The sequence below is a fragment of the Semicossyphus pulcher genome, unplaced genomic scaffold (assembly GCF_022749685.1).
Source record: "Semicossyphus pulcher isolate SPU_LCO1_2020_fin unplaced genomic scaffold, fSemPul1.0.p SCAF_4, whole genome shotgun sequence".
In the NCBI taxonomy this organism is placed as follows: Eukaryota; Metazoa; Chordata; class Actinopteri; order Labriformes; family Labridae; genus Semicossyphus; species Semicossyphus pulcher.
In genome coordinates, this window is record NW_027211715.1 from 28,301,354 (window position 1) to 28,317,657 (window position 16,304).

Sequence of the window (16,304 nt, forward strand, 5' to 3'; positions counted from 1 at the left end):
GTTACAGCTGGCTCGCGCATCTCCGAAGTGGTTGCCATAGGTTACACATAATGATATGCACAGCGTCACCCCGTCCATTAACAGGATTGGCTCCTTAGGTTTGTGACGTGTCAAACCTGCCAATCTGAAAACGTGTTGTTCAGCCTGTCCTTGGTACACTGCAGTTTAAAAGCAGACAGGCCCAGCCATGGAGATGACTGGTCATGTTGTCCCTGATATGTCTTGTAGCACATGAAGAACACCACATGGAGATGTTTACAAGGTTAAACACTTGATTTTCCCTGGAGGGGGGCTTTAACCTTCACTAGAAAATGGTTTAATGAAAATAATACAACAGAGAGATGTTAATACTTAGGATGACAGAGATGTCCTTCAGGTTGTTATCGAGAATGAATCTGCTCTACTATGTTTTAGGTTTTTATGTTAGTGCAGCTTTGTGTCCAACATGCGAATCAAACATTTTGTGATGTAGATAAACAAAAGTATTAGCTGCCAAACAACTAGAGATCTGAGTATTTGAATGGAGGTTAAACTTCAGCAGTGATGATATGCGTTAGATGTGTTACTACGAGGTGTTAGTGTGTTAGTGTCGTACTTGGTGATCGGGTTGACACTGGCCTCCACCACAGACAGGCCTTTACAGCACTTTATATTGTCTGGAAACTCCTGGATACCTGTAAGAGAGACACGCAGAGAGGGAGAAGAAAAGATTGTAGCAATGTGTTAGCTACTATTTAGAGTTCTTGTTGTGTGAAATCTTGAAAAGACAAGAAATTATTATCTCCAGTGAAGTGTGAAGGTGTTTAAAAGTCACATTTTGGTCAAACTATTTGGATGTTAATATATTTTGATTTTGAGGGGTTTTTTTGGGCCTCCTTGGTTGTTAAAGAAGAGCAGAAAAAATGTATAAATACAGTTAAAAAAGCAGTACGTTTCCAGTGAACTACTATTATTTTATACTTAATATTGTTCATGTCATTTGCGTTAGAAGATTTTACCGTTTTTACTGATGTCCAGCTCTTTGAGGTTGACCAAGCTGGCGATGGTGGTGGGCAGGTTGGACAGGTCGTTATCGGGCATGCTCAGCTTCTTCAAGGCCTGGCAGTTGAAGAGTTGCTATGGAAACACACACAGGGGAGACAATAGAGTATTATAGTACGTCTGCAAAATCTCACAGACCTCTGGTAGAAAAAGCACAAAAGGACAGAGAGCGTGGAAGTCAGCTGGAGGCAAACAGCACTAAATGTTGTGGAAACGCAGAGCGGTTTTAGCTGCTGTTTTCTATAAATACATACGGTGGCCCCGAGGGACAAAACACATACTAGAGTGAAAGGAAAAGACATTCATAGAAATGTGCCCTAAACAGAAAAATACTGCAAATGACAGAACACATAAAACAGTTGAAGCACATGCATTAAGAGGACAGTGCTTAGAATACAGAAATGCTTCACAGATATACAGCAAACACAAAGCAGACAAACACACAGGCACACAGAGGGAGAAGTTCACCTCCCTTAACTCTGTGTTTTTCATGTGTTTAACCAACAATCACCTAATAAACCATCCAAATATTTTTCAAGAGTTTGTCCAGATTTTTTTTGTTGCGTGGTCAAAGTCTCCAAAAGTAGCCTGCATACCGAAGAAACCGTTGCAAACATGAGCAAACAAAATTAACCCAAAAAAAGTGGACGACAGACAGGCAGGTATAAAACATAATGAAAAGTCTGTTGTATTCATAACACAATAATGTAATGACTTATTATTGTTTATTGACTTACATGAGATCAGAGTCTACAGGTTTAAAGGAGATCAGTCTAACACTGAACTACTGAGATATGTTGATCCAGGAGCGACCTGGCTGACGTGCTTGACCGCGGTTTGCAGTTACCTGTACCAGATGCTGTATTTGAGTAGATAGCAGCCAGACTGGATTGTGGAAGAAAAAGTGTTAATTTATTTATCCAAAGGTGATGGGTCCATGGCAGATATGATCCAACGAACAGTGACAAACGCCCGCGCGGTACAGTGGTCAAAGCCCGTATGCCCTTCCAGGATCACACATATAACCTGACAGTGCTCCTCCTTACCATTAATGCCTGTAGCTGTGGCATCACAGTGACACCCTCAGTACCAACAAACAAGACTAGGTCAAAACCTAGTATGTGGCTGACTGCATCAGGTCAATGTGCGCTTTTGTAGACAATGTGTTACAAGGACTGTCCGTATGAGGCAGATGACAACGTGTTTGAAAGCAGGTGGTAGGTGAGGACAGCGGACGAGCAGCGGAGGAGCAGCCCCGCCTACTCCCCGAAAAAAGTATCCAGAGCCGTATAGACAGAGAGTCGCGTCAGTGGAGGTCCAATATGCTCCATGATCCGCCATTGTGCAACTCTCTCTCTCTCTACGGCTGTGAAAGTACCGTCACTCACTCCATCAGTCAGTCAGTCACATACAGACCTGTGTGTAGGGCTGACAGCGGTGGTCAGCCAAAAATACACTCACAATAGGAATTCAAAATGACAACAGAATAAGCAAAAATACCAATACAGGCACGGTTCAAACCTGTCATACTTCAGATTTCTAAAGGTATTAACATACAAACATTTTAGCAAAAATCATCAAATCTATCCTCCAATTCTCTCAAGGAAAATGTGCAACAAGCTTCCCCTTGTAGTTGCTCTGAACCCATGTCCAGCCTCTGACTGAGCAGAAAGCCTTTCACAGTTTAGGATACTGTAACTTGCCATATTCACATTGTGGCCATTAACCTCTGACCTCAGCTCAAGATGGGAGGCTGAAATGCTGTTATCGGGTTATTCTGCCGGGCTCTTGGTCGCAAGTCAAATAATCAGTGAATCGGACCAACTTTTATCATATCACAGCTTGTCATTTAACAGCAATTGAAAAAACAACAGAGCAACAAGGGGCAATATTTCATGTAAAACAGCATATTTGACATCCGTTAGGTACAGCAAGACTAAAATCCTTTTAGCATTTGAAGGTTAAACTCTTAGCTAACGTGCCTTTCCTAATGCTGAAACACTATAACATTGTGATGTTAGCTTGGAAGTGGTGGAATGCTAATGATAGCTTTTGTCTTTATGTATCTAATATGTTTTTGTACTCGGCCTAATGTCCCATCACATTTTCACTATCCATTGTCTGATCAGATGCTGATCAATCGGGAAGCTTTGAAATGATTCTCAATGTTTATATCATTTACAACCTGGGACAAACAATGACCATATTCCCCTTTTGATAACAGCATTTCAACTTCCGACCCCGAGTGTGTCATCAGAGGAAAATAGCAGCCGTGTGAATACATTGGATGGCCAATCAGATTTAACGGTGGTACCACCAAACGCCTCTACCTGGCCTCTGAATTTCTTGTATCTTATGTACTGTATGTAATTGACCTTTTGAGATGTTTATTCAGTCAAAAGCGCACAAAGGTGAGCGATCTTAATAGAGCGAAACATAGACAGGGCAGAGCTGTGCCCGTGGGTCACTCCAGGTCAGTTTACTTAGAGACACAATCACTTACTCACACACACTTAAAGAGCTCTCCAACCAGTCATTCTGGCAGCCTCAACAACTCTTACTGTATACAATCTTGGCACACACACACACACACACACACACACACACACACACACACACACACACACACACACACACACACAAACCGTCAAAGCATTTTCTCCTGTCGATTGAATGAAAGTTTGACCTGCCGGTTACACGGCTCTATTAGACTGTCTCAGGTTATATTTAGAAATCCAATTCAACATCTCTGTCGTTTAAACCAGGACGGGATATCAATAAAGAGAGACGGCCCCTCGTATAAACAGCACCTGTAATTCTCCTTGAAATATCTGAAGGGCGTTTTGTCTCATCACTGCTCACATGGGGGGTTTCCTGAAAGTCTCAGATGACCGACTGCCGGCAGCCACCACATGGCGGGAAACTGACCTTCTCTTTCACCCCATGTGTCCTGTCTCCAGCATATGATGATTTTTGTAGTGAGTAAACAGGCGATGTTGACTGTCTGTGAGTTAAGTCATGGATGTTTAGTAAATACAGGGCAAATTTAGGAGCTGTGACCACCGTCTATCTCTAAAGTGGGGTTTTATGAGGTACTTATAAATACTCAGTGTATTACCTACAGTAATAGTGGTCAGAGAGACTCTGTTTAGAGAAGCTGGCTGGAGTGCCGATACAGAGGCTTAGCTATGTACCGCTGTGTAAAGTGTTTGAAACAAAGTGTGCTTTACCACAAAAAATAAGTCCCACCTAAAAACATTAATATAAGTTAAATTGTACACTACGTTTTTGAATGTTTTCCCCACTTTACATTGTTGTCAGACAGCCCTTTTCACTTTGGCTCCACAATTTTTAGCCTTACAGATTCCCTAATTGCCCAACGTAACTGGGAAGAGGAAAGCCCCTCTGAGTGGCTAACCGCGGCTATCCCAAGGTAGCTTAAATGGTCGACAGTGGAACAACTCAAAACAACTTGCCGAGGTGGAAGTAACGAATTAAAAGTACTCACGTTACTGTAATTGAGTAGCTTTTTTGAGTATTTTCCAAAGTCAGTAATTTTACTTTTACTTCAGTATGTTTTAAATGAGGTAAAGTAATTTGCTACATTCATCCATCCATCCGTTACTGAGTAAAATACTTATCTTAAAATATAGTGAGCAAGAAAGAAAAACTGACTTGGACCAGACATCAATCAAATGTGTCGCATCAAAAACAGGCGGATCAAAGTGTCATGCGTCGGGACAAAACAGCGGTGTCGGTTGATTTTCACTGGGTCCGAAGTGAAAAAGAAGAGCCGGGCTACAACTACCCGGGCCCGGTGCATAACAAGAGTGAACCATGATACAGAAGAGAGTTCGGAGGAAACACCACCTTTCACAAAGACTGAAGGAAGTTTTTTGTTTAACCAGAAACAGCTGTTTGATCGCTCTCTTCAAAGCCACCAGACTCCATTGACAAAACAGTCATTTTAATTCGCAGAACACGGGACTTGCTGGTCTACCTCTGCCTCCTTGCACATCGTAACATGTTAGTTTGAAAACAGATTTCAGTTTTTCAGTCAAGTAGCAGTACTTCCACTTGAGTAGAATGTTTCAGTCCTCTTCACACCCATGGGACATTGCACCCCAGCAAAAGAAAAAGAGCCCCATTTACAGAGGAGGTAAAGAATGAGAAGAGCGGTAAACGAGGTAAAACAAGAGGGAATCCCAGACTGACACATTCAGATGGCAATCTTTCTACCAGATCAGTAAGTAAAAAACCTGCCTGGTTTTTAACACTAACAGATGTTTAGCTGCCTTTATCTTAGCTTTGAGAATGGGGCGTCTAGTAGAAGCCATGTTGTGTTGTTGGCAGTTCCTAGGATGTCCGGAAAATGACCAGGTTGCCTTTTACGACAGCAGCACCAACCATTTGGAAACACTAGGGACGGGAAACGTCATCAGAGAAGCAGCAGTAAGGTGTTCACACATGCTTCACAGTTACCTTGGGTAGCTCCTCAATCTGGTTGGCGTCCAGGTAGAGCTCCTCCAGAGTCCTCTCGAAGCTGAAGATCTCCTTGGGGACCTGCTGCAGGCTGCAGTGAGAGTAGTCCAACACCGAGATCACTTCCTCCTCACCACGGAAACAGCGGCACGGCACCAGCCGGCCAATCAGCTTCCGCTTCGTGGTCATTTCCAGACACTGCACTGTAGAGACATAAAGAGGAGAGGAGAGAGAAAGGGTTAATTTCATAAACATCAATGTGCTGTGTTTGTAGCCGCCCCGTCTTTCTTTAATTCTTTGTAAGCCTGTAAAGACCAGTGTTGGTTTGACGGCACGAAACAGATCAACTGCAGAGCCGGCATTAAAATTGATGTGTGGGACTTTCTCTAAAATATTCTAAAATAAATGTGAGCCGCATGACAGATTTCACAGCTTTTGATGAGTAATGCAATAAATAAATGTACAAAGAAACCTGTTATTAACGAAACAACAACACCTACTTCAAAAAATGTCATAATGTACAAGGAAGGTGTTAATTTAAGTCTGAGGGTGTAAAAATGGCAGCATCCATCAGTGTTGAAGTGACACATCAGATCTATCAGCGCGTCTGCAGAGCTGCATCATATGAGTGGGCAAACAGCCCCATTATAGACCGGCCACCTCTCACAGACTGTATGAAAGAAGGGGATGTAGACACTGTGACGTCAGCCACTGGTTTGTGAACCTGCCTTTTTAAGCCTCCAGTTCAACAGTTTGGTCGCTGCAGGAAGTGACCATATTTGGACAACATGGTGGACAGACATTGTTAGATCTCTATCCTGGTTAACAGGCCGCAGATAGGTACACTCTTAAGCTGTTATGGCCTTTTATGTTTTAAGATAACATAATAACAAAATAACAATGTAAGAATAAAATATACACACATTTAGTCCTGTAGTTACATGGCTTTTACTTCAAGAGAGTTGTTATATTGCTTAATTTAAAGTAATAATCGCGAAGATCTCAGTTTCGTTCTCTTTGGCGGCACCTATGGTGATAAACGGTAATTGCGGGAGCACACTTCCCAGATATCCAGACAGTGCTGCATGTGTGACGTCCACGGTTGGCTCCGGTTGTAACTCTTGATTTTCCTCGCTGACGGTCGCTTTCCTTTTTAGACTGTTTGCTTCATCTGAGCGTCGAGTTTGTTTCTTTTTCTTTGGATTTTCACTTATTTTTGAAGTTGTATCTGTAGTCATCCATCTTTTCTCGTAGATTACTGTTTACTCGCAACACTTGCAGAGAGCGGAAAAGCAGCCGCTTAGCTCCGCCTACCCTCTCTGGCAGACCAACCACTGCTGGCTGATAGAAAACGTGTCACTAACTGAGCGCCGCTTGTGATTCTTTCTGCGAAAGTCGCACCAGACAGCCAGTCTGTAATACTGCAAATGCAAAGGCTTTCATCAGTGGGCCATAGACTCAATCACCATTGTGTTACCTCATTCGGTGATAGATAGAAACTTAACAGGCATTTATTTAAATTAAAATCTTCGAGATTATCACTTTAAATATGTCAAAATGACTGCCTTAGCAGTTCTCGTGCACGGTGATGAATGACCGACAATAGTGTGTAAAACCCGGGGCAGATGGGTAATACAGCCCATTCTCGCCAACCAGCAGTCACCCAGCTTGCAGCAGGCTGTGACTAAACCCTCCACTTCACACACACATACAGTCATTCTCCCAAATAACAAGCCAGGGCCAAATAATTAGACTGAATCCTTTGTAATTCTGCAACAACATCGCTCCATCGCTCCATTACGCGACTGCATGAATGGCATGAGTGGGCTGACCATGGTTATTAAAATCCTTGAGTGAGGATTTATCATTTCAAACTCCACATTCAATCTACTTACAAATAAAATCGTTTTAATGCAGCCTTTTCAAAGACAACAAAGATTGAGATTTCAGTTATCTCACTGACGCCTCAATTTCCTGTTTGATGTGGACGAGCCAAAAGCAGCTGCCATGATGATGAGAGGAGGAGAAACGGAGGATAACAGGAGGCGATGAGGAGTTAACAGCTACAGTAAAGGGGAAACAAAAAGAGGATGAGTCTGAAGAGATAAGACCCGCAGCTTTATCTGTCCATAAACACACACGTGTCCAGCTCCAGAGAGCGGCCAGATGAATCCAGGAGATAGCCGGAGTCATCTTCAGCACTGTGAGGACACTATGTTATCTGCTCCAGTCTGTTGCAAGGCCGGAGAAATCTGATAAAGAGGAGCGCAGATCCTCCAGGACTGTTTATCTAAAAGGGCCGGACCATTAAAATCAATACATCCTTATCCACAGTCGAGCTCAAAGCGGGCGTAATGAGGCGAGCTGGGATTTACTGTTTGTCGACTGAACGTGTAAACCCAGCAGCCACTTCTCGTGGGGTTAGACGGGCTTTGTTCAGCACTGTGGAGGGGTGTGACTTTAACAATGAGGATTACACAGCTCAGTTAGGAGTAAAGCATTTACCATAAGGTCTGTATGTAAGTCCAGTGTCATGGGTAGACCTGCAACTAGAAACCAAAAGAAAAAGACATTCACAGTGGACTCACTTAGACATTAATGGTAACAACCTGTGAAGTGTTGACTGGTAAATACTTTCTATGTCTATTCTTATAATAAAGCAGGTAGAGGTGCTTTTTAAATACGGTGAAAGTATCAACACACTCAATCCATGAAGAAGAAGCAGTTAGCACACTCAGCAATGTCCCCAATATGGTCCACCCAGAACCAACATCCCACTAGGGCTGTCAACCAATATTCTAAACTCAAATATATAACCCAATTGTAATAATAAAACAATATTCTGTTATTAAAATTCATATTCAATGTAAAAAAAAGAGTGCACTTTCCGGCTGTCTTGCGAGCTCTGGCGTGTTCTCGTATGTCCTCGTCTCCTAATACTATGTTACGTTTATAATTAACTTTAGTCTAGCTGAAACGAGTTAATACAACAACCGTGTGGCATTTGACGCTGGACAAGAGAGAGGAGCGCTGAATGTCCGTTCCACCGTAACCTAATTATTTTATCTGTTTATTTTGCAACATGTAGGAAGCTTATAAAAGGCATGTTTATGTTTAAATAAATATATATTTGCTGTAAGTTTGTCTCTCGTTGTATCGGTTTGCCCTCTCGAGGACATATTGCTCAAAAACAGATATTCGAACAGTTCAAACCTATGCGTTTTTTTTTTTTTTAAGAAGGAATAATCGAACATCATTTTTGGCTAATCGTGACAGTACTACATCCCATATTTTTTTGTTTTTGTTTTAACAACACAAAGTGCTCATTCCATACATAAGCAAGTCTGCTATGAAATGAAGAAAAATGTGGCAGTAACAAATGCTGCACAATCATGTGATGTCAGGAAGTCAGTGTATCATTTCACTTCCCTCCCAAGGATAACACTAGAGACCATCAGTAACTGTTTCTTTCCCTGATATTCTGGAGAATTCAAGAGCAAATTTGTCATTTCAGCACTGATTGCCTCCTCAGGCACAAAACAATAAAGGCTTTGTCAAAGAAGTTACAGCTCAAATTCCTGTTTACAAATCCCTTGTATATGTAAACCTACGTGGCAATAAACCCGATTCTGATTATTAAGAAAAAGTCCTGTTCTTGCTCCTGTAGGCATCAAGAGAGAGGATTAATAGGAGATGTTAAACTCTACTGAGATGGTATTTAAAACCTTTTATAATGTACTGAAACACCGGTCTACTACTGCGGTATGAGCACTGGACGCACAAGCTAACATTAGAGCAGTGAACCATGTTCATATAATGGCATAAAAACAATAATTACTGCCCCTCCTTTGCTGACACACATGTTGATGTGCTGCCAATTAAAGCTGGTCAAGAATCAATATATTGTGCAATTACATATTATTAGTCCCTCATTTCATGTAATCAACAACAAACAACATGCATGAACGGTTGGTGTAGTGTGAACAGGCTGGAGCAGAATACACGGATGGCTAAAGCCAGTCCCACCTCGAATGTTTCAGTGTGTCCGTCCAATCAGAGGAGGACACACGTCAGGTGACACGCTCTGTCATAATTTCACAGCAGAGACTGCATTAGAGATCCTGTGAGTAAGCAGGCTGCTAGCTCGGCTGAAAGCAACAGGACTACCAGAGGTGTGAAATCGGTTTGATACCTGCTGCATCCTCTAATCAGCGGATTGAGAGCCAGATGGTCCAGGATAACGTCCCACACCTGTAACACTGACCACAGCTGATTTGGTAGATTAGATCCACTGCTTTTATTTCTTTCTTGTTGCAATTGTCTTTCATTTTTTACCACATTTTTTGGAGGCTTGGCTTGATCCTTTATAATTCTGATCCAAGTCCTGAAGTCCAGTCATGTAATGTTTAGCCAAACACAAGCTGAAACATTTGTTTCCCAGCTTGACATGTGGTGAAGCCACTTTGAAAAATGTCTTTTAAGATTTCCAAAATGACCCGGAATAAAAGCATGAAAAGCGCTGCGGTTATTCATTTTTTTGGCAAAGTGGGTAGAAAAAATATCAGCACAGTCTGCTAAACAATCTGCTTTTATTATCTACTGATGCTGCAGCTGCTTGATTATGCACTCACAGTCTATTGATGTAACAGCTTAAATATGCAAAAACACACAAGGCTAAAAATAACAGCTTTTATTAGTGAAGAGAGCAGAGAGAAAGAAAGGAGAGGAGGCAGGGGTAATGACAAATATCAGGAGCAAATGGGAGCTTGTTTACGCGGGCAGCCATGAGTGCAGACTGTGGGCAGTCACCTTCATGACACAGACACCTCCAGAGATGGATTTCACACCAGGAAAAACACAGAAGAAGAGCTGCTCAGACAACTTTAAATATCTGTCTCTTTCACTTCTCTTTCCTTTTGTCCCACCTGCTATAGTCGACCCTGCGTGAATGAATGAATGAATGAATGTGAGGGGGACACTGAAGTGTATCCGGTCCAGCTCAGACTCCCAGAGAGACAAAAAAAAAAAGGTAGGAAGAGAGTCAGAGCGAGCTGGCACCAATGGGGTGAAAGTAGGAAGTGAGCGTGGTTGGCTGTGTTGGCTCTGCTGCTGCTATGGAAACAGCATGACAGAGCAGACTGACTCTGCAGCAGCGTCGCTACAAGTGCATGTGCAAGCTCCCAACACACACACACACATACTAACACATCAGGACAATGAGACACACAGACAAGAATCAAACATGTGAGGAGTGGTGAATTTTGAAAGAACTGCTAACACACATGCTATACACACACACACACACACACACACACACAGAATCATAAAGGTAGTGTACCTCAGCTACGGTACAGAAGTATTCCCAGTATAGTAGACATCTAAGGATAATTACAGCTGTTGCATTTAAAGGTAAACAGCACCTTTTAAGTGTAATTTAACTTATTTGAAAATCGTCAGTCTTTAAGCCCTGATGTAGAGCAAATATTCAATTTAAAATTACTTGCAACTTCACAAATGAGTGTCTGCATCTTTAAAGAAGAAAGAACAAGCCTGGTTGAGACTCTTAAATTTCTACAAAAAAAAGTTTAAAAACAGCTTTTTTTTTTGTTTTATAAAGTTTCAGTGAGTAATTTTGCCTTGACAATGTGAAATAAAACAACAGACATTTTTTTTTATAAAAAGACGATATTTAAAAGATTTAGTTTCAATCTTAAAGGAGCAGTTCGCCCCTGGAAAAAGCCGCTGTCAGACAAAGCTGGTGTTCTCTGTAAACGATAGAAGCAATAATATTTGAAATTGGCGCCATAGCTGTAGAGAAAGTTGTTCAAACAGCTCATGGTTTCACCCATTCTACATTCCTACAACACCCAGAGTGCATTGCACTCCTCCCTCTGAAAGGAACGGCCCAGCGAAAGACGCCGGAGTTAAATACTACCATTTTCGCTGCAATGCGTCAACGGCTCAGAGCGGCACAGAATCTAAAATACGACGAGAATATACCGGTGGATCGTCTAAAAAATCTTCAGGTCTGCAGTGTACATTTCAAACCTGACGATTTTGAACGACACACGACATCGGAGGCAGGCGTCCTAGATTGAGGGAGTGTAGTTTAGCGAGCTCCCTGGCCTCCGCCAGATGACGTGTTTTACGTAGTCTGGCAGGTTTTCCAGGGCCCATTGGAGAAGCGGATAGCGTCCTCCAAGGGCACAGAGCCAAACTGCATTGTTTTTTTACCATAATGGCATTAGCTCCCTATAATAGCATGATAGGACTGAGGTTGAAAATCAGTGGACTGGCCCTTTAAATGACTTGCAAAGTGAGACAAAAACTAATTTGGAAGATAATTATGTGTTTTGTGTAAAAGCCTTCAAAATATTCAAAATCAGTAGTTGAACGTAGTGGAGTTAAAAGTATAACATTTCACTGCTGAGGAGGTTATGTTCCCTGCGTCGTTGTTTGTTTGTATGTCAGTCTGCAGGGTCACTGAAACTTGGTGAAAGGGTTGTATCATGGGCCAACAACAACTGATTACAATCTGTAGAGGATCTGGATTCAATCACAGACAAGCAATATCAGTGGATCCTACGGAAGCCCGAAGCGGAGAGCATTCATACAATTTATTTACTCAGTTTTTGCGTGATAACGAGTAACTTCCAGTTGTTTTCTCAAGATCTCGACTTATTTTTCTCCTTATCTCAAGATGATGATATTTGTACATGATAATGTATTGCTGTATGTTAAGTATGGGAAATATTTTCCATTTTAGGAGTACGTTATTAGAGATACAACCATATTTTTACATTATTCTATTAGTTTGGGACAAATACTGTATACAGACATATGTAGCATGTACACAATTGGACTATTGGCCTTGAGGGAAGTCTGGACTCTCTGGATGCCTTTCCCTCTAAAATACTGTAGATAAGAAGTATAAAGTATCTAAAAAGGAAGAAAACTGTCCTTAAGTGCCGCACTTCTGTAAATAAATTACTCTGCACCACTGACAGAAATTAGTTCGCCCCCTGTCTCTGCTCCTCCTGAAGCTCACCTCAAGTGGTCTCTTTTCCTTTTTCTAATCTTCATTGAAGTTTGTGTGTGTGTGTGTGTGTGTGCCTCCCCTGGGTCCCATCACAGCCATCACTTCACGTGCAGCCCTGCCGTCACCATAGTAACGGCTGCCATAGAGACTGTCTCCCAGGAGCTGGGTGTATTTTTACTCTCTCTTTCTCTCTCTCTGTGTCATAAAACAGAACGTGCTGCACTCAGTGGGCGATCGCTCCAAATTCGGAGACGCTTTACGTGGACTCAAATACATCAGACACCTTTATAGCACCTGAACAAGACATTCAGAGCACATTTCTCCGGCTCTTTCTCTTTTCTTTTCACTGCAAACGGCCACGCAAATGCAGACACATACAATGCCCACGCACACACACACTGACTCTGACTTTGCGGGTACTTTAGCAGCAGTGACGGTAAAAACGGAAGATCCCGTTTCACATCCCAGTGCCTACCAAAGTCAGGCAGATCCCTGAGCAGTGTGTGTGTGTGTGTGTGTGTCTGTGTGTGTGTGTGTGTGTGTGTGTGTCTGTGTGTGTGTGTGTGTGTGTGTGTGTGTGTGTGTGTGTGGGAGGCATTTCACTAACTAGCAGCCAGGAACAGCCTGTTCTGTCTTTTTTACATTCATTAAATCATCACTTACAGCAGTTACCTGTACCAGCACACGCATACAAAGTGGGCCTTAATCTTTTCTACACTTCCTGTTTGAAACGCCAAGCTGCATCACGCTACATTAAAATGTCTTCATTTGTAATTTTATGTGAACACGATGGATCAGAAAATGATGTTAGTGAGGTTTGTAGTACAGGTGTATCTCCAAGGGAAATATGGATGCTAAAGACGAACATTGAGTTTGACATTCTGGGTATTTTGTAGCCTCGCAGTCAATGCATTCTGGGAGATCTTCCAGCCACACATCACACTAACAAGGGATAAAAACATGAGGGCAACGAATAATTGAATACATATTGAGATTTTCCATTTTGAGTGAACTTAATGTGTCTTTATTAGCGGCTGATGGTAATTTGCAATGGCATCAGCAAACATGTGGTAACGTGTGGCCAATAATCCCTCCATCGCCTGTACACACTTCTCCTGAGCATGGTCACATGGGTAGCTGGAGCCAATCGGTTCACAATGGGGTCAAGGTTTACGTTGAATAAGATGCCAGTCTATCACAAAGCTGGAACATACAGTATATAGCTTGAAAATTCAAATCTTAGAGCACCAGTTAACCTCAATGCATGTACTGCAACGAATGGTCTATTAATGCATTCAATTTACAGCTATTTTTGGCCGACTGCCGGGGTCAGACCTACACACAGGTCTGTATGTGACTGACTGACTGACTGACTGACTGACTGAGTGACGGTACTTTTAGAGTCAAATAACAACAATACCGGCCCTGGAAACACTTCAAAATAAAAGCATTGTGTACAAACGAGGGGAGTCAGAATTCCAGATCAGGCTTTTACTTTGAAAAGGCATACCGGAAGTGTTGACCTACTTTACTCTCTATGCCTGTGACTTTTACTACAGGAAGATATATTAATATCGCTGTCAGAGATCAATAGGACTCATCAGAATTTATTTTCACTGTGTATTTTGACAAAGAACCGTGCACGGTGAGCCTCCTATTCTCTACATTTTTGGCACAATACATTTGGAGTCGTCAATATGCGTGTCACGCCAGCATTGTGAAGACTCTCATCTGTTTTCATGCATTTCAAATGAAAGTGAACACGTCACGCAGCCGTCACGCAGCCGTCACGCACACGCCACGCTTCCAGTGTTGCCCACATTGACCTGAAGCGGTCAGCCACATACGAGGTTTTGACCTAGTCTTGTTATGGTAAGTCCTTCAATGCAAGAGGCAATATTTTTGCTTCCACTTTCTTAATATTGTATTCTGTCTTAAGTGCTCTGTAACTGTAAACTGAATACATTTGGTCATTGGACAGATGTTTGGGCAAATCAACCGTTTGGACTTTTCTCTTTTGACTCATTCACCACATTCTCCACAAATCCTCGAGTTAAAAGACACAAGTAAGACATAGTGAAAGTAAAGTAGAGCAGTGACTGTTCTTTCCAGCCCTGCTTTAGGCTCTTTTAAGGTCACAACACAGACACAAGGAGAACATAAAAACTCCACACAGCAAGACACCAGCCAGAAGGTGGATTTGAACCCAGGAACCTCAACAATAACTCCTTAACTTTATGTCTTACGGTGAAGGTGCTTGACTTTAACTAGACTTAGACATTGACTAGAGCCCTTTTTACACTGTGGTTTCGCCCCCAGCGTCGTGACCAAGCTCCGCTGTCACGCCGCCTTTACCTTTGCACATTGAACTAAGCAACGCTTGTGTAAAGCCGCCCCAGTCTGTGTTTTTACATTGCGTTCCGGCTTTGGGGAAGCAAAAGGTGCGTGAGTTGTAAACAAAAAGGGCGAGCTTCACTTACACGGCGCTGTTCCGCCTTGCCGGCTCTCGCGTTTACACTGATGCTGTTACGCCGCTGTTACTACCGCCGATGCCGGCTTAGAGGCGGAGCGACTTCACCCAAACAATGCGTCTCCGTGCGTTTTACATAAAAGACGAGGCGTAACAGAAGCATAATAATCCTGCCTTGAACTGGCAGTGTAAAAGGAGCTTTGGTCTCTGCCAATTAAAAGAGATGCAAGTTGATATAATGAACTGGATAGAGACAGATGAGTGACATGAAAAACGGAAAGCACTGAAAGATGATCATTTCAAACTTCATCCAAATGAGGACACTGGCCTGGAAGCTCTGCAGTGACTGAAGAAATCTGAATCAGTGGTTGAACAGGAAGTTTAGTCTTGCATGGATGGGACTGTAGCATAAAAAACACCTGCAGTTGTTGCAAATGTTCTCTGTATTGATGCTTCTGGCACCAGTGATGATATTTGATGTTGTTGGATCGCTGGAAAAACTACAGGAAATTGTGTAATTTCTGGGAATCCCTTTACTGCATGCCCCTTACCTCCATGATCACAGCTACAAAAAGACTCATCTCATGGCAAAGTGTCACATGAATTGTTAGAGTAAGTGGTAGCTTGCAAGCGGTGACCCTGCCTTCTGTGAGAAAATGAGTCAAGTGGACAGGGTCAACTCGGCGTGACTCGTCTCCATTTAAAGATATATATCAAAAGTGCTCTTCACTTCCAAACACAGAACTTTTTTTGACCTGTTGCATCAGTGGTAAAGGTTCGATGTAAGGGAAAGACGGCCTTCATGCACAACATTAAAGTAACTCTTATTAGGAGATAAAACACACTTTGTATGACCAACCACCTCTAACTTCTTCTGCAAGAGCCTCTGCAGCTGTATAATGACGACATGCATCATCCGCCGACAGTCATTCTAAGTAATTGAACAAATGAGTAATGTTTTCAGGGTCTGGAGGAATCGCAGCACAGTCTCGTTGAATCATAGTTTGCACGTTTTCACGCTCAGTCAGTCCGAGCTGCCTGCCACTGTGGCTCCAGGTGGCACGTCTGTAAAACTCAATGACCCTTACCTCACTGGCGCTAAAAATAAACCATCGACCCACACAACAAAATGCAGAACAGCTGAGGGTTCACCTGCACCCAGAATGTGGGAATCAATTACTCAGCTGCATGAATAAACAAATACACTGACGCACCAAATGGGTCAAACCAGCGGTACCTAAAGAAGACTCCTGCAGCAGAGTGACCTGGAAA

General features: G+C 42.5%; 1 protein-coding gene across 7 annotated transcripts in view; it reads right to left on the reverse strand.

Annotated features, from left to right (window-relative positions):
- Positions 1-16,304, reverse strand: part of lrrc7 (leucine rich repeat containing 7) — a 135,357-nt gene that overhangs the window by 43,995 nt on the left and 75,058 nt on the right. For all 7 annotated transcript variants that reach the window (XM_069679501.1, XM_069679502.1, XM_069679500.1 and 4 more), the window contains exons 3-5: positions 5,524-5,726; positions 999-1,116; positions 596-674 (exon numbers count right to left, since the gene is read on the reverse strand). In XM_069679501.1, coding sequence (XP_069535602.1) covers positions 596-674; positions 999-1,116; positions 5,524-5,712 — 386 coding nt within the window. In that variant the 5' untranslated portion in view covers positions 5,713-5,726. The remainder of the gene's footprint in view (positions 1-595; positions 675-998; positions 1,117-5,523; positions 5,727-16,304) is intronic.